At 50.6% G+C, this 16397-nt stretch overlaps 2 protein-coding genes and 1 long non-coding RNA gene across 3 annotated transcripts in view; 2 read left to right on the forward strand and 1 right to left on the reverse strand.

Moving 5' to 3' along the window:
• LOC124487622 overlaps positions 1-11310 on the forward strand; it is a 28467-nt gene extending 17157 nt beyond the window's left edge. The window contains exons 35-55 of the mRNA XM_047050050.1: positions 72-326; positions 427-690; positions 981-1238; positions 1348-1608; positions 1958-2218; positions 2589-2849; positions 3192-3452; positions 3654-3911; positions 4242-4502; positions 4635-4895; positions 5234-5491; positions 6107-6370; positions 6730-6990; positions 7129-7389; positions 7522-7782; positions 8131-8391; positions 8645-8905; positions 9263-9550; positions 9762-9992; positions 10123-10185; positions 10317-11310. Of these exons, the coding sequence (XP_046906006.1) occupies positions 72-326; positions 427-690; positions 981-1238; positions 1348-1608; positions 1958-2218; positions 2589-2849; positions 3192-3452; positions 3654-3911; positions 4242-4502; positions 4635-4895; positions 5234-5491; positions 6107-6370; positions 6730-6990; positions 7129-7389; positions 7522-7782; positions 8131-8391; positions 8645-8905; positions 9263-9550; positions 9762-9992; positions 10123-10185; positions 10317-10597 (5291 nt within the window). The 3' untranslated portion in view covers positions 10598-11310. The remainder of the gene's footprint in view (positions 1-71; positions 327-426; positions 691-980; positions 1239-1347; positions 1609-1957; positions 2219-2588; positions 2850-3191; positions 3453-3653; positions 3912-4241; positions 4503-4634; positions 4896-5233; positions 5492-6106; positions 6371-6729; positions 6991-7128; positions 7390-7521; positions 7783-8130; positions 8392-8644; positions 8906-9262; positions 9551-9761; positions 9993-10122; positions 10186-10316) is intronic.
• A 296-nt stretch (positions 11311-11606) lies between these two features.
• Positions 11607-13546, forward strand: henmt1 (HEN methyltransferase 1). Its single transcript, XM_047050051.1, has 6 exons — positions 11607-11756; positions 11969-12081; positions 12184-12318; positions 12406-12588; positions 12699-12867; positions 12992-13546. Exons 1-6 carry the CDS (start codon positions 11610-11612, stop codon positions 13544-13546), a joined length of 1302 nt encoding a protein of 433 aa, XP_046906007.1. The 5' UTR covers positions 11607-11609.
• Positions 13547-13746: 200 nt separating this feature from the next.
• LOC124487343 lies at positions 13747-16383 on the reverse strand. The gene is made up of 2 exons (XR_006958364.1): positions 16137-16383; positions 13747-16006 (listed from the first exon to the last, which is right to left on the reverse strand). It is a non-coding gene; the product is annotated as an uncharacterized LOC124487343 (long non-coding RNA).
• Positions 16384-16397: the final 14 nt, after the last annotated feature.

The following is a 16397-nucleotide window of genomic DNA, read 5'->3' on the forward strand; positions in this document are numbered from 1 at the left end:
CGTTCTTGACAAGTCTACGGTCCGGATGAGTATGTTTGTAACCAGGAGCCCTTCTCTTCTTCTGCCGTTAGCTCCCTGCGTGCCCACCGGCGTTCAGGCGCACGTGAACTGTGCTAACGACAGCGCCGCAGTCACATGGGCATTCAGCAACGGCGCCGACTCCTACAAGCTAACGGCCACGACGGGCGACGGTTTCCAAGCGTCCTGCGCGACGACGGAGAACCACTGCAACTTGACCGGGCTAGCCTGCGGTCGGAGTTACAACCTCAGTCTGACGTCTGTCAACCAAAACTGCCAGGTGGAGACGGGAGTCAGCTTCAGCACACGTAAGTCGGCTCTGCTGCTCCAAATCACCAAGACCAGGGTCTACATCTGATCCTTACTGAACCCCCTCTGACCTCTCGCCCATTCCCCTTTGACCTCTAGGACCCTGCGCCCCCCTGAGTGTGAATGTGGATTTTTTGTGCGGAAACAATACAGCCTCCTTGTCCTGGAAAAAGACAGAGGGGGTGCAGCTCTACCAGGCTAGCGCCACCCCTAGTCTGGGAGGACCGGTCAGGTACTGCAACACCACCGGCTCCTCCTGCAAGTTCCCTGGGCTGGACTGTGGGAAGACCTACAGGTTCACCGTGACGGCCTACAACAGCCTGTGTCAGAGCGAGAGCAGCAACAGCGTGGAGGTCAAGACAGGTAGAGTTACTTCCAAATTACCTCATTTTCATTTTTAACTCAAAGCACTTTCAAGACTTAAAGAGGGGTTTGTTTGGACCTTAGTAAGTCCTCAACCGTCTCATTTAAATTTACATTTAGTCCTTTAGCAGACGCTCTTATCCAGAGCGACTTACAGTAAGTACAGGGAAATTCACCCCCGAGGCAAGTAGGGTGAAGTGCCTTGCCCAAGGACACAAAGTAATTTTGCATGGCCAGGAATCGAACCGGCAACCTTCTGATTAATCGTCTCGTCCCTGTCCCCATCTTAGCACCGTGTCAGCCAGGCCAGCTGGTGGCCGAGGGCTCCTGCAGTAACGAGACGGTGTGTCTGGGCTGGGCGGCGGCCAGAGGGGCGTCCGTCTACGTGCTGACGGCCGCGGGGGACCTGGGATACTTCACGGCCCTGCAGACCAACGACACGGCCCTGGACGTGGTGCTTCCCTGCGGACAGACCTACAGCTTCACGGTCACGGCCGAGGACGAGAGCTGTGGTAGCCCGGCCAGCAGCACAGCCCACTTCAAGACTGGTACGAGAGCGCGTGCGCGCGGTGTGCCTGCTGGGTTGCCTGCAAGCTTTCTATTAAATCCTATAGTTTTTTTTGGGCGTGGAAAAAAACGTTGTTTCTCCCCTTCCAGCCCCTTGCGTCCCGTACGGCCTGACGACCTACATCCAGTGTGAGGCCAGCCTGGGAGCCGTCAGCTGGAGTCCCAGCGACGGCGCCGAGTCCTACATGGCGGTCGCCGTGGGAACGGACGGCCTACCCCACATGTGCACCACCAACTCTAACACTTGCACCTGGGACAACCTGCTGTGCGGGGACCTGTACGTGATCCAGGTCATCGCCAACGATCACCTGTGTAGCAGCTCTCCCAGCAACAGCACCAGCATACATACAGGTAAGCACTTCCTGCCAGCACCGGCGGCAACAGTTATTCAGTCCCTGGTCCCCGTACTGTTCCATACTATACAGGTAGTAAAGGCTGTGTGTTTATTAGGGGTTGGGGGGGGGGAATTGATTCACATTTGAATCGTAATTCAGTCTTCTAACGATTCACATCGATTCACAAATGTAAAAAATATGTTATTTTTTTGTTAAAAAGAATTTGGGGGACAAAAAAATTGCAAAAAATTTTGAATCGAATCGTGGCCCCAAGAATCGATTTGTATCGAATCATGAGGTACCAAAAGATTCCCACCCCTAGTGTTTATATATGTTTTGATTGACTTCACTGGTGTCTGTTGCAGCTCCTTGCGTGCCCCAGAACCTGACGTCATCGATAAACTGTGCCACGAAGGTGACCACCCTCCAGTGGCTCCCTGGCCATGGAGCCCAGCTCTACGTGGCGACTGCAGAGGCCAGTGACGGCCACCAGGTGGCGCAGAGCACCAACCACACCCATGCCGACTTCTCAGAGTTGACCTGCGGCCAGAGTTACTCCCTGTCAGTCCAAGCGGTGGATGCGGTGTGTAGAAGCGTCTTCAGCCTGCCTGCGCATCAGGATACAGGTACGCTTAAGTTACACCCAACGCCACCCACCTGACACACAGAACAAGCCCTTCCAATCTCTCGCTCGTTGTACCAATAAGCATTTGGACGACAGATCAATCACCATGGAAACATACTTACATTTACATTGAGTCATTTAGCAGACTCTCTTATCCAGCGCGACTGACATTAATTACATGGTCATCTCCCCGAGGCAAGTACGGTGAAGTGTCTTGCCCAAGGACACAACTTCATTTGGCACGGCCAGGAATCGAACCGGCAACCTTCTTATTAATAGCCCGACTCCCTAACCACTCAGTCATCTGACCCCACATATCCCCTCATCTTTATGCTTCTCTCACCCCCCCCCCCCCCCCCTCAACTCTCTAGAACCCTGCCCCCCCACCTCCGTCTCCAGCGTCATGGACTGCCAGACCAACATCGCCGTGGTGTCGTGGGGGGCGTCTCCGATGGCAGATTACTACACGGCCACCATCAAGCGCAGCTACGGCCAGACCGACACCTGCCTGTCCGGCACCCTCGAGTGTGGCACGTCCCAGATGACCTGCGGACAGAACTACACCGTCACCGTCACCGCCTCCAGACATCTGTGCCAGTCGGACCCCAGCCTGGAGAACAAGCTCCACTCAGGTGAGCGGGAAAAACCTCTGACTGTCTGTCTCTCAGACTGTCTGTCTGTCGGTCTCTCAGACTGTCTGTCTGTCGGTCTCTCAGACTGTCTGTCTGTCTCTCAGACTGTCTGTCTCTCAGACTGTCTGTCTGTCGGTCTCTCAGACTGTCTGTCTCTCAGACTGTCTGTCTCTCAGACTGTCTGTCTCTCAGACTGTCTGTCTCTCAGACTATCTCTCTCTCAGACTGTCTGTCTGTCCATCCATCCGTCCATTTGTCTGTCTGTCTCTCATCCACAACCCAACAACTTCCAAACTTCCAGAGACTGAGACCCCTTCTTTTCGTCCCCTCTCCTCTCTCCAGTGCCCTGCGTCCCGACAAACGTCGTGGCCGTGATCAACTGCTCGGACAACACGGCCCGAGTGTCGTGGAACGCCAGCGAGGGGGCGCTGTTCTACGTGGCCACGGCGAAAAGCACGCAGGGCGGCCTGTCGACGTGCGAGAGCGCACAACACGGCTGCACCCTGACCAACCTCACCTGTGGAGCGCTCTACTCCGTCAGCGTGGTGGCGAGGGACAGCAACTGCGGCAGCCTGCCTAGCCAATCAGCAGAGCTTCAGACAGGTACCGAAACACGCTTTGCCGTGGGGCTGCAACTTCATATCGACGACTAAACAAACAAAAAAACGGAGATTGGTGTCGTTATCTGTCGGCCTGGAACAGATGTTCGAAGCCTTGGTAGAACGCTTATCTTTGTACCTGAATGTGATCTCGTGATCTGAGCGTTCCCCCCCTGTTGACAGCGCTGTCCTTTCCTGTGTCTAGTCCCCTGCACCCCACAGATCGAAGACATTGTCCTGGACTGCTTCCTGGACTCAGCCCAGGTGGCATGGTCCCATGCCGCGGGGAGCCTGTCCTACACAGTCTCGGCCACCGGGGGCGCTGCCAAGTCATCCTGCCACACCAACAACACCACCTGTGAGCTGCTGGACCTGACCTGTGGCCGGGCGTTCACGGTCAGCATGGTGGGCTCCGACGGACAGTGCGACAGCTTCCGTAGCTCCAGCCGGGAAATGACATCAGGTCAGTGGAGAAGAGGTTGCCTTTGAATTGTGTTCAGTTGTGATGACGTTCTACACCATCTCACTGCTGTCACTGTCAATTGAACTGCTGCTCATGATTGTTCTCGTCCCACCCCTACCATTCTGCTCTCCTCTCTCCCCCTCCTCTCTCCCCCTCCCCTTCCCCTCTCCCCCTCCTCTCCCCCTCCCCTTCCCCTCTCCCCCTCCTCTCCCCCTCCTCTCCCCCTCCTCTCCTCTCCCCTTCTCCTCTCCCCCTCCCCCCCCCCCCCTCTTCTCCCCCTCCCCCCCCCCCTCCTCTCCCCCTCCTCTCCCCCTCCCGTCTCCTCCCCAGTCCCCTGCCCCCCCGAGCACGTGGCGATCTCCTTGGACTGCTCTGCCAACTCGGCCCTGGTGGCATGGCAGCCCAGCCAGGGGGCGGAGTCGTACAGGGTCCAGGCCGTCGGCGTGCAGGAGCACGAGACGGGCTGCGAGACCACCCAGCACTCCTGCCACATCCCCGACCTCCTGTGCGGCTTCACCTACAACATCAGCGTGGTCGCACTCAACAGAGAGTGCAACGTGTCGGAGAGTAACGTGACCCAGCTGCAGTCAGGTGAACTTTGACCCCCTTTGACCCCCTAACTCTACTTTGTGTTATCGCGTATCTCTGCATTAACTGACAGTAGGTAGAACAAATTAATGAGATGCAAGCTGTTAAATGTCTCTCTCTCTTTCTCTCTCTCAGTGCCTTGTGTACCTAACCACGTGCAAGCCACTACAAACTGTGCGTCCAACGTCGTGTCTCTCTCCTGGGAGCCTAGCAACGGTGCCACCTTCTACACGGCGGTGGCGTCCGGCAACGGAGGCAACAAGCTGTCGTGCGACACGAACGGCACGGTGTGCGAGTTCACCAATCAGCAGTGCGGCGTGTCGTACGACGTCACCGTGAGCGCCTCCGACCACGCGTGTGCCAGCGCCAACAGCACGGCGCTGCACGTGAACACAGGTGAGGTCACGGAAGGCGACATCACTTCCTGTACCCACACCTGGTACAGTCCCTGTCTAACACTTCCTGTCCTCTCGCCACACCTGGTACAGTCCCTGTCTAACACTTCCTGTCCTCTCGCCACACCTGGTACAGTCCCTGTCTAACACTTCCTGTCCTCTCGCCACACCTGGTACAGTCCCTGTCTAACACTTCCTGTCCTCTCGCCACACCTGGTACAGTCCCTGTCTAACACTTCCTGTCCTCTCGCCACACCTGGTACAGTCCCTGTCTAACACTTCCTGTCCTCTCGCCATACCTGGTACAGTCCCTGTCTAACACTGCCTGTGCTTGTGCAGTGCCTTGCAAGCTCCAGAATGTCACCGCCAAGATGGAATGCAACAACAACACTGGCCTGGTGTCATGGGAACGAGGAGTGGGTGTGACCTCATACCGGGTGAGCGCGTTCGGACCGGACGGCCACCAAGTCCAATGTGCCAGCAACGCCACCAGCTGCCGGCTACCCGGCATGCACTGCGGCCAGCTGTACAACGTGACGGTCGCCGCTCAGGATGGGACCTGCAACAGCAGCAGCACATTCCTCACCCTGAAGTCCGGTACGTGAGCTCTCACAGGATCCACTCACTAAGAGCAGAGGACGAGAGAGATAGAGTGCCCTGTGAAACATGCTCACGGTCTCTACCTCCCTCCTCCTCCTCCTTCTCTCCTCCTCCTCCCTCTCTTCCTCTCTCCTCCTCCATGTCTCTTCCTCCTTCTCTCCTCCTCCTCCCTCTCTTCCTCTCTCCTCCTCCTCCCTCTCTCCTCCTCCTCCCTCTTCCTCCCTCTCTCCTCCTCCTCCCTCTCTCCTCCCTCTCTCCTCCTCCTCCCTCTCTCTTCCTCCCTCTCTCCTCCTCCTCCCTCTCTCCTCCTCCATGTCTCTTCCTCCCTCTCTCCTCCTCCTTCCTCTCTCCTCCTCCTCCCTCTTCCTCCCTCTCTCCTCCTCCTCCCTCTCTCCTCCTCCCTCTCTCCTCCTCCCTCTCTCCTCCTCCTCCCTCTCTCCTCCTCCTCCTCCCTCTCTCCTCCTCCCTCTCCTCCTCCTCCCTCTCTCCTCCTCCCTCTCTCCTCCTCCTCCCTCTCTCCTCCTCCTCCTCCCTCTCTCCTCCTCCCTCTCCTCCTCCTCCCTCTCTCCTCCTCCTCCCTCTCTCCTCCTCCTCCCTCTCTCCACCTCCTAGTGCCCTGTAACCCCACCAGCGTGAAGGCCGCTCTGCTGTGCCAGCCCAACGCGGTGGCGGTGACGTGGGAGCAGGCCAGCGGTGCTGCCTGGTACCAGGCGGTGGGCGTCGCAGCCGACGGGCGCACCCAGGCCACGTGCAACAACAGCCTGACGTTCTGTGACCTGACCGGCCTGGCCTGTGGACAGACCTACAACGTGACTGTGTTTGCCAAGGACGAGGCGTGCAGTAGCGTGCCGAGTAGCAGGGCCAGCTCCAGAACAGGTGAACACAAATCCCCTGTGCTGACGTTGGCCCGTTGAAACAATGCCCTATCAAACTGAAGTGCACAAATATGACTTATGTGCTTGCTTTATGGTTTAAACAAGCACATTTGGCTGCTAGTACAGTAAGAAAAACTCCACTTGATAAGATGTCTTAAAATAATGCGTTGTTTACTTCAATTAAGTCACTAGATAAGCCATTTATACTAGCAAACAAGTCCAACTAGATGTACAATCAAATGAAAGATGATCACTCTCAGACGTACGGTTTCTGCTGTGCACCGACCTCTATGCTGTAGAGTTTGTCCAGTCCGTGGAGGCTTGACTGACTTGTTCCTCGACCCCCTCCCCCCGCCCCAGCTCCCTGCCCTCCCCAGAACGTGACGGCAAACGTCCGCTGTTCCCAGCGCTCCGTGGTCGTCTCGTGGGCGCCCAACCCCGACGCCGACTCCTTCCACGCCGTGGCCCTGGCCGGCAACGGGGCGATCCTGTCGTGCAACACCACAGGCACCACCTGCACGATTCTAAACCTGCTCGACGGACACGACTACAACGTCAGTGTGGCCTCCATCAGGGGCGACTGCGAGGGCAGATGTAGCCTCCCGATCCAAGTCTCCACAGGTATGAAACACCCCAGTACAGACTGTCCTGTCACATCCATGTTAGAAAAACTGAATATTGGTCGAATTGCCGCTTTCGTATGTGTTGAGTTCTTATCGGACTATTTTATTTCTCGTATCTCCTTTCCTTGGTCCTCAGCTCCTCTGCCACCCACCAGGCTAGAAGGGAGTCTGGACTGTGTGACCAACTCAGCCTGGATGACATGGCAGCCGTCGAGCGGCGCTCAGACCTACACAGTGACGGCGGTCGGGAGCAACCATCAAAACCTCTCCTGCACCACCTCCACCCTCACGTGTAACATTCCCGACTTGGCCTGCGGCACCAACTACACCTTCAGCGTGATCGCGTCCAACGCTTTCTGCAACAGCACGCCGAGCGGCTCCGTCCACTTTGAAACGGGTAAACGCCTCGTCGTGCTCTGTCGCATCCTAACATGACCCTCTTTCACGCCGACAGCCCCTAGAACCTCTCCGTGACTTTAGCTGTGGGTACGCGACTCACGAAAAGCTCCCCTGTGTCTTGCCTCCCCAGGTCCCTGTGCCCTCACCCACATCACCGTCCACACCCAGTGCAACAGCAGCACCATCCTGGTGGGCTGGGAGGCTACAGAAAACACTCCGCTGTACCTGGTGACGGCCGAGGGCCAGGATCGCACCCTCATCTCCTGCAACAGCACCTCCAGCTCCTGCCTGCTCGCCGGCGTCCTCTGCGGCATGCAGTACACCATCATCGTGTCGGCGTCCTCGGACAAGTGCAGCAGCCTGAGGAGCCCGCCGCAGAAGGTCGTCACAGGTCAGAGTTTGCGTCGGACGCGCCCCTACGGAGCTAGGTCGCTAGCTCCCGTCTCTCTGGCTCTGTTCTGGATCTAGTCTATCTAGTTCAATACTTGCTCAAGCTGTATAGTAACTTTCTCTATTCTCTAGCTTAATTTGACCTCGATTGTTACGGGCTGTGTTTGTGGTCTATTCTATCTAGCTCGACTCTTGCTATATCATCTCTAGCTCTATTCTCTAGCTTAATTCTACCTCTTATTGTTTCTGTCTGTGTTTGAGTTATATTCTATCTAGCTCTACTCTAGCTCTATCATCTCTAGCTCTCTTCTCGTATCCCTCCCTAATCTTCTACGCCTGTCCCCTGTAGCGCCCTGCACCCCCAAGAATGTGTCCATCGTGCCTACGTGCCAGGACAACGGCGTGACAGTGTCCTGGCCTCGCTCCGAGGTGGCCACGTCCTACCTGCTGACCGCCACGGGCCGAGACGGCGACCTGCGCACCTGCAACACCTCAGTCAACAACTGCAGCCTTGGCGCTCTGCACTGCGGCCAGCCCTACAGCTTCAGCGTGACCGCCAGCACCGTCAACTGCACCAGCCAGCCCAGCACCGCCGTCACTTACAGGACAGGTAGCTAACAAGAGAAAAACTCATGTTTTCCCTTCAAAACGTGGGACATAGGTTTGTTTTCAAATGTGGGTGGGACATTTTTTTTTTTTTTTATAACTGAGGATGTTCAAATAGAATTTTCTTAATATAAAAGATTTGGGGTTGCAGATTTGCCTTTTTTCCAAAAAGTAGGTGGGTCTTGTACCATCTACATCTAATAAAAACCTACACCCCCGTTTCTCACGTACCTAACGCCGATCCCTCCCTCTGCCAGTACCCTGCTCCCCGACTGGCCTGCGTGTGGACTCCCAATGCGAGACCAACTCTGCCGTGCTGTCGTGGAACGCCACTGAGGGGGCGGTGGAGTACTACGTCCGCGCCACGTGTGACGCCGGCAGCGTGCTGTACTGCAACAGCAACGCCACATCGTGCACCATCGGGGGCCTGGGGTGTGGAGCCGTGTACAACTACTCCGTGCAGGCCTCTGACAGAGCCTGCAACAGCTCCCTCAGCAAACCCCTGCCTGCTGGAGCAGGTAACCCTGTCTACTCACACAATCACAGACTTAGTGAGAGCTTGAACACTGGAGACTAGGCAAAGGACTGAAAGCATCACCTAGCTCGTTAGACACAACGCATTGTGGAAATAATCTGTACGTATAGGGATGTTCAGTCACTAGCAACCAGAGGTTGGTTGCATAAACTTAGTTTAAGACTAGTTTTAGCCTTAGACAGTTTTAAATTGTCAGGTTAGACTAGTCTAATTGAGCCTGTCTGTTGCAATAAATATTAAGTCATTTAGTCACTAATAAATAGTAATACTGACTTAATTTGAGATGTTACAGGTCACTATAGCGACCAGGTCTAACATCATCCCTGTTCTCTCCACACAGTCCCGTGTCCCCCTGCCACAGTCAAGAACAAGGTGCAGCTCATTGGCCAGAACTTTGTGGCTCGTGTGTCCTGGAGTGCTGTCATCTGCCCCAACGTCACATACCTGGTGGAGGTGACAGGGCATATCCAAGACGACCCACAGGCCCTGTTGACGGTCTCCTCCTATTGGACAGAGACCCAGTACTTTGAGATTCCACTGCCCTGCAGCACATCCTTCAATCTCACCGTCCGCTCCAGGAACTCTGCCGGCGAGAGCAAGCGCTCGACTGCTGTTGGGGGGATCACAGGTAAACAAGGTCGCAATGTAGAAAAGGAAATGCTACGGTATTTAGCAAAGAATAACCATGACAAGCTGATCTATTACAGCAAAATCAGGCTGGTAATGATGTTTCTCAGCTGGGGGTGTTAGCTATGAACGGTGGTCATGGCTGAGATGAGTGAGACTGTCGGAAGTGTAAGAGTGGGGTATCTCTAAAAAACGTGCAATTTTCTTTCCAGGTCCCTGCCCTCCTCCTGCTGTCGAATTCAGGGGTGACAACCAGTCCTCTGTGTTGTCCTGGGGGGCGTCCGTGTTGGCCGTCAACTACACCGTTTACGTGACCGCCCCAAAACGAACACAGGTGTGCGTCACCCCAAAGCTCTCCTGCAACCTGACCAACGTCAGCCCGAACGTCGTCGAGGTGACGGCCAGCAACGCGGCAGGAGAAAGTCTCCCATCTAAAGTCACGGGTGAGTTTGGTATCATACAGAGGAAAAGGGGATGACTGAATTTTTCCGCACCGTGCATTTTCACGTGACAAACCTTTCGGTTTGAGTCGATTTCAAGCTAACAAGGTTCTCTTAACGATTCCTTTTCCAGCATTAAATCGCCGTAGGAGAGATCTAAGGGAGAGCGAAATGTTTGCTGAAATACATCAGAGCGGTGAGCACACGACAAAAGACGTATTACTGTTCTCTTCATGAATTATGTATCTAGCCTACAGCAGTAGCCATGACAAACAAGGACATATCAACATTTTTTTATATTTTATAAATCGTTTCTGTTCTCTCCAGAGGAGCTGTCGGTCCCTGAGGTGCAGGTTACCACGGTAACAGGCGTGTCCCTGTATGTGGAGTGGGGGCCGGTCAGGGGCGCTACGCACTACACCCTCGTGGTCAAAGAAGACATTCCCACCAGGCCACATCGCGAGGTGATGGCCGTCTACAGCGAGTTTTCCGTTGTGAACGACCTAAAACCCTCCACCAGATACTGCATCCTCCTGTCAGCCAAGAACGCTCGCACACAGAGTTCATACTCCACGCCTCAGTGTGTCACTACCGGCGTTCCTCTGTAAAAGGCTTCTACCTTAACGAACATTACGACACGAAAATCTGTGACTTTCTCCTGTCATGGAGGTGCACTCCAACTGAAATGGCTTGGAGACGATAACAAGTCACTGATTTGATATAAAAGCGTTTAAATGAAATCATAACGATATTTTTTTTATTTTGCTATAGATTATTTCACAGAAGCTATGTTTTTAATTCTGTTGAAAGCCATCATGTAACGTTTAGGATATTGCATACATCTGAAATGTTTGATTTAACCAGATGAGTATCTACTGATTAAGCTAAACAATCTTTAATTCACTGCTAGAATTAGATTTAATTTCCTTCATTGTGGTTGATAAGATAGCAGCATGTATCATATTATTGTGTAGTTCTTTCCAAAAGTATTGCTACAATTGTTCTGTAGGCTATTTATCCTAAATGGTAATATTTTTGAGATGGGCAACCAGATTATTTCTGCTACCAATATACACATTTTAGATTCTTCTGCTGATTTAAATCAAATTATGTACACAAAGTATTAGATCTAGAGAAAATAAATGGTAATTTATCAAGCAATATTTTTTTAACCATACAGTATATTTTCTATCTGATGTACTATATGTTCTGTCTCGTTTTGTGAACACTTTACAAAAGCTCTTCTTTATTGAGCCCAAACATGGAAGGAATAAAAATCTGTGAAACATAAAAAAAAGTTATTTCTCCATGAAGAACTTTAGGTAAGAATCTTCGTGTTCTGGATATTTTTTCTCTCAGCAGTTCATTACATTTTTTTTGTATGTTTTATTTTGAAGAGAAACACCCAATTTGTATCGATGCATTCTGCATTGACTGGGATTGTTAGAGGGACGAATTAAATATAAACACCTTAGTTGGAATTTGATCCTTGTATTTTTTCAGAGGTGCGCTGTTTTTTCCGCTCTTTTTACCGGATAGAGATCTTAAGTCTTTGCAGTTCACAATTTTGGCAAGGTCATAGTGAATCGACTACCAGTAACTAGCACCTGCAACGAACGCATGATACATTGTTATTGCATAGCACGTTTGAAACCCACCATTGAACTAGCAGGCCATGTCAACATGACGAATTTCTTTAATCCTCCACTTTACTTGCAGAGATATCAGTTTGTCATTGAATTTATAAAGAGGAACAAACCCAAAAAGGTAGACAACTTTTAAGTCATTTGTAGGTGAAAAGGTGGCAAGTCTGTAAATTGGCACTCGCAATAGCTAATTATTCCAACAAGCTAGCTAACAACAATTCCCGATAAACAGTCGCCCTTTTCCTTCCAAATTAGCTACTAATGTTAACATTGGTTGCTAATATTCTCCATAGTCGATTTGCTTGCTTCTGACCGTTTTGTGGTCCTTCACAGATGGTAGATTTGGGATGCAATGACTGCGCGCTGCTCAGGAAAGTGAAGTTCCACCGGGAAATTGAGCTTCTGGCTGGGGTGGACATCGACAACGCAGTAATCAGGGAAAAAATGTTTGTTTTCAAGGCTCTGCGTAAGAATGCATTTAGATGTGTGTATACGCGTGCCTCGTAATCGTGTTGGGGACTGACTTGGTTTGTTTGAATCACGGTCAGGTATGCCTTGGCACCGATTCCTACCGACTACCTTCAGCCAGGTGATCATCCGTTGACCATTGAACTGTACCAAGGCTCAGTCACCGAAAAGGATCATCGAATCAAAGGATTCGATCTTGTGACAAGTATCGAGCTGTAAGTGGCCGTGACATCATTATAAAGGATTGTCCGTTATGTAGGCCTATTTATATTAGTTAATTGATTGAGTCTCTCATCTCAAAGCATTGAGCATTTGCAGCTTGGAGATGTGGACAGGTTCTCTGAAGTGGTGTTTGGCTTCATGGTCCCGACATCAGTCATTATCAGCACCCCAAATGCCGAGTTCAACTCCCTGCTACCAGGGCTGACAGGATTCAGACACTACGATCACAAGTTTGAGTGGACAAGAGCTGAATTTCAAAGATGGTACGTTTACACAAATATGATCAGTCAAGATGATACTGTATGACCCCCCCCCCCCCAAATAAATAAGGCAAGGCAAAGCTTGTATTGAGTTACGTCGTCTTTCGCTGTAGGGCTCTAACGGTGGGAAGGGAGTTTGGCTATGACGTGGAGTTCACAGGTGTAGGAGAGGCACCAGGCCAGGACCAGACTGTTGGATTCTGCTCTCAGATCGGAGTGTTCCGGAGAATCATCCCCGTCTCTCAAAGTCATGATCCAGAGGAGCCACTTTTATATAAACTGGTCAGTGTAGCCCTTCCGAATCCCCTGGTGATTACAGTATTGCCTGAAATCAATCGAGAAAATAAGTAATCTCCCTTTCCTGCTATCACTCCCAATCCCCATGTCTGTGTTTGTCGTTATCCAGCTGTACAGCGTCAAGTACCCCAGTCTGTGTGACAACAATGTCCTGCAAAGGATTCTGGTCAATGAAGTCCTGTATTGGTCTGAAAACCTGAAGAGAAGATGGCTGGATGAGACAGCTGTGAGGGAGGAAGAAGCCTATTCAGACCAAAACACAGAAGAAGAGGATATGGAGGGGCATCTTGCAGAGAGGTTGAGTCTAATAGAACAGGACGTGGAAAGAGACCCAGTGGATTGGAGGAGGAGAAGAGAGAATGAGGAAATGGAAGATGATCTGACAGAAGGAGAGGGACTGTACCGATCAGGCCGATCGGTGTGTGTTCCCGTGGCCAGGCTATGGTCCTGCCCCAGGGTCGAATCTCTGAGCGGAAACATCTCCTTCCTGAAACAGATCTTGCTGAATGACAGCCGAGTCAGCATGACTGAAGATGGTTTGGCTGTGGTGCTGGCAGAGGACGAGGAAGAGGATCACCAAGATTTGGACTATTCTGATGCCCCAGAATGTACAGACATCAGACAGTCTGTAGTTTGTACTGTGGAGGAGGATTGGGATGCATAATTTGATCTTTGTAGCTTTCCCCTAGGATATGTTTAATTTAAGTGTTCATAAGAGTCCCCTTGAATAAATCTAATTTGATATTGTAAACCTGAAAGTTTTTTGAGATTTAAATAACTCAAAAACGTACACTGGTTTGTGTACAGTGTGGTTCATGCGTTTTGTGAATGCTCTGAATAATAAAAATTCAGACGTAGGGAACCTTGTGAATCGAACGTTTTATTCAACAGTGCATGGCACACAAAGCATACAGTACTCGGTGAAGAAGCAAACGTGGGTCAACAAGATGTCTTCTACAGCAGTGGTTCTCAATCCTGGTCCTCGGGACCCCCTGCCCTGCATGTTTTAGATATTTCCCTGCTCCAACACACCTGATTCAAATTAATGGGCTTGATAACAACCCACTAAATTGTAATCAGGTGTATTTGAGGAGGGAAACATCTAAAACATGCAGGGAAGGGGGTCCCGAGGACCAGGATTGAGAACCACTGTTCTACAGGGGCACAACACTGTCAGTCAAACGTCACATGACACGAGATCACATCGTACAGTTCCTCACAGCTTCACAGAAGAGAAAGGGTGGTCATGTTTGTAACATGTTAAAACTGGAAAAAAAAAAAAAAACCTGAAAAACCTGTTTTGTGTATGAGTTTTTCCTCTGAAAAAAGCAATAACGGCTGATCCACAGTTAAGGGAGTTTGGAGTGACATTTGGCAGCAAATGATATATGTGATATACAGAGTAGCATGGCGTGAATGTTTTGATTGACCGTTCTCTTACATTTTGGGTAAATTAATCTTGCATGAAATGAATTCCACCTTTTACATAGCTTAAATGGCTACACAGTAGAAGGAATTGCACTGGAACAGTTGTGCTTTTACTAAAACAATTTACAAAGCACTGTAGAGATCCCCCAGTTATGGGAAAATAGACTTGATGCTCTTCAATTCACTGAAATGACATCAAAACCATGCAAACATAGAAATGTACACAAAGCAAAACAGATTATTTCACAGTAATAATACCATACATTGATGACATTTGTGCAGAAATCAACGTATACAATTACAGTATAACAGAGGTAAGTACAGAGTTACTTCTGGTATGGCTTTCAACACACACAGATGATCACATACTCATTAGTACATATACAGTATTTATTTGTACCTTAATCTTATGAATATTAGTTACACCCACACACTTACTGAGATGAACCAGGTCTGTGTTCATGAAACCAGGTAGTGGTTTTCTCCAAAGTCAGTCTAGTAATGCAAGACCCAGTTTTTCAGAAAATAGCCTACTAAATATTTCGAAGTTGATATGCTGCTGCAGTAACCTAGATGGACCACAGTATTTATTTGGACACTGCAGGTGATTCCCACTGGCAGTGGATGTATTGACAACTTGCCCTTGACATTGTTAATATAAAACGTATAACTCAGTTTGACTAGAAGAACTGAACTTGCAAAAATAACATCTTGGATCTTAGTACCAAATATACTTCCAGGAGTAGGTAAACTTAAACCTAACCTTACTCCTTTCATCAGGCCAAAATAAAATAATATCTATATATATATTTATATATATGAAAGAACGGCTTGATTTTGCTAAGGATTGGAGTCTTGCCTGTAATGATACCCTTTCTCCAACACCTCAGCAAAACAGGGTTACCTTCAGAATCTACCGACTCACTTCCAACCCCAAGACTGGTGCTGTAGACAGGCTTAACTGTTAACTGGAAAAGACATAGTGGTAATGCCACCTACAACAGAGACAATGACTCAGATGGGCATACAGTCACGCACACAGAGGCATGCACACAAACCATCACCAGAGTCTGATAGGGCTGTGTCGGGGTAGCAAAGTGTCGTCTTCACCCCAAAACAACAACAGAGTTGGACTTGACAGACCAAATACAACAGCTTTTAGCAGCTTATAAAAATCAAAAAAAGTTAAAAGGCAACCCAAAATAGGATTGAAACATCACTGAACAATAGACTAGAAACTAGGGAATGTATTTCAAAAAAGCATGGCGTTTTCCTTATCAGGAAAGGCTTAATTATTACAAATACAACAACTCCCATTCTCCTACATCTGCAGACATTCAACAGACAGATCCATCGTGACCATCTAAACTAGAACTCCAGTTTCCATTCAAGTCCCTTTGAAGATGATGTCATAGGTATAGTCTCCACGGCAACAAGAAGACAAGGCTAATCTAACAAGAGGACAACCATGTCTTTCAGAAACACACGAGAGGTTCTGCTGCCGTGCCTGTTGTTCCAGGACCAGGTCTGGGGTCCTGCACTGCTGGAGGAGATGAAACTCCAAGGCTGGATCCACTCGCCAACCTCCCCCTGCCTCTGTGGTTCTAGACCTCTGCTGCGTCGCTTGTCTCCGGAAGCTTCCGGGAAGACGTCCTAGCGCTTCATCACCACCTGCTCGTAAGCTCCGGCGCCAACCCTAAAGAGAGACACGGGAAGGGAACGTGAGAAAGCGCAGGTTCCAATCCATCCGTTCTCCACGAAGAGGTTCTCTTTGTGACGTTCTGAGATGGAAGGAAGGGTTCTCCCCCCCCCCCCCCCTCACTGACCTGGTGGGCAGGTGATGGCTTCCGAGGGCAGTGCTTCCTCCTGGGCCGACAAACAACCGCAGGCCTTCCTCTGGAACACGCACGCACACACACACACACACAGCACCAGCGGAAGCACAGACACACAAGTTTAATATGACACTGCCCCGCCTTCACGTTTTATTTCAGGAGAGGGCCGGTTGCTAGGTGATCTAAAAATATGCCTGTATTGACTGGAGAATTTTGGTGCAGAAGGACAAAACCTTGAACCAACAGAGGATG

The sequence above is a fragment of the Hypomesus transpacificus genome, chromosome 26 (genome assembly GCF_021917145.1).
Source record: "Hypomesus transpacificus isolate Combined female chromosome 26, fHypTra1, whole genome shotgun sequence".
Taxonomy (NCBI): Eukaryota; Metazoa; Chordata; class Actinopteri; order Osmeriformes; family Osmeridae; genus Hypomesus; species Hypomesus transpacificus.

Bases quoted from the DNA above. Each gene is read 5' to 3' on its own strand.
- henmt1 (XM_047050051.1), top strand. From the start codon at position 11,610: ATGATACATTGTTATTGCATAGCACGTTTGAAACCCACCATTGAACTA. The intron at 11,757-11,968 runs GTAGACAACTTT...GGTCCTTCACAG, and splicing joins AGAGGAACAAACCCAAAAAG to ATGGTAGATTTGGGATGCAA. The intron at 12,319-12,405 runs GTAAGTGGCCGT...CTCATCTCAAAG, and splicing joins CTTGTGACAAGTATCGAGCT to CATTGAGCATTTGCAGCTTG.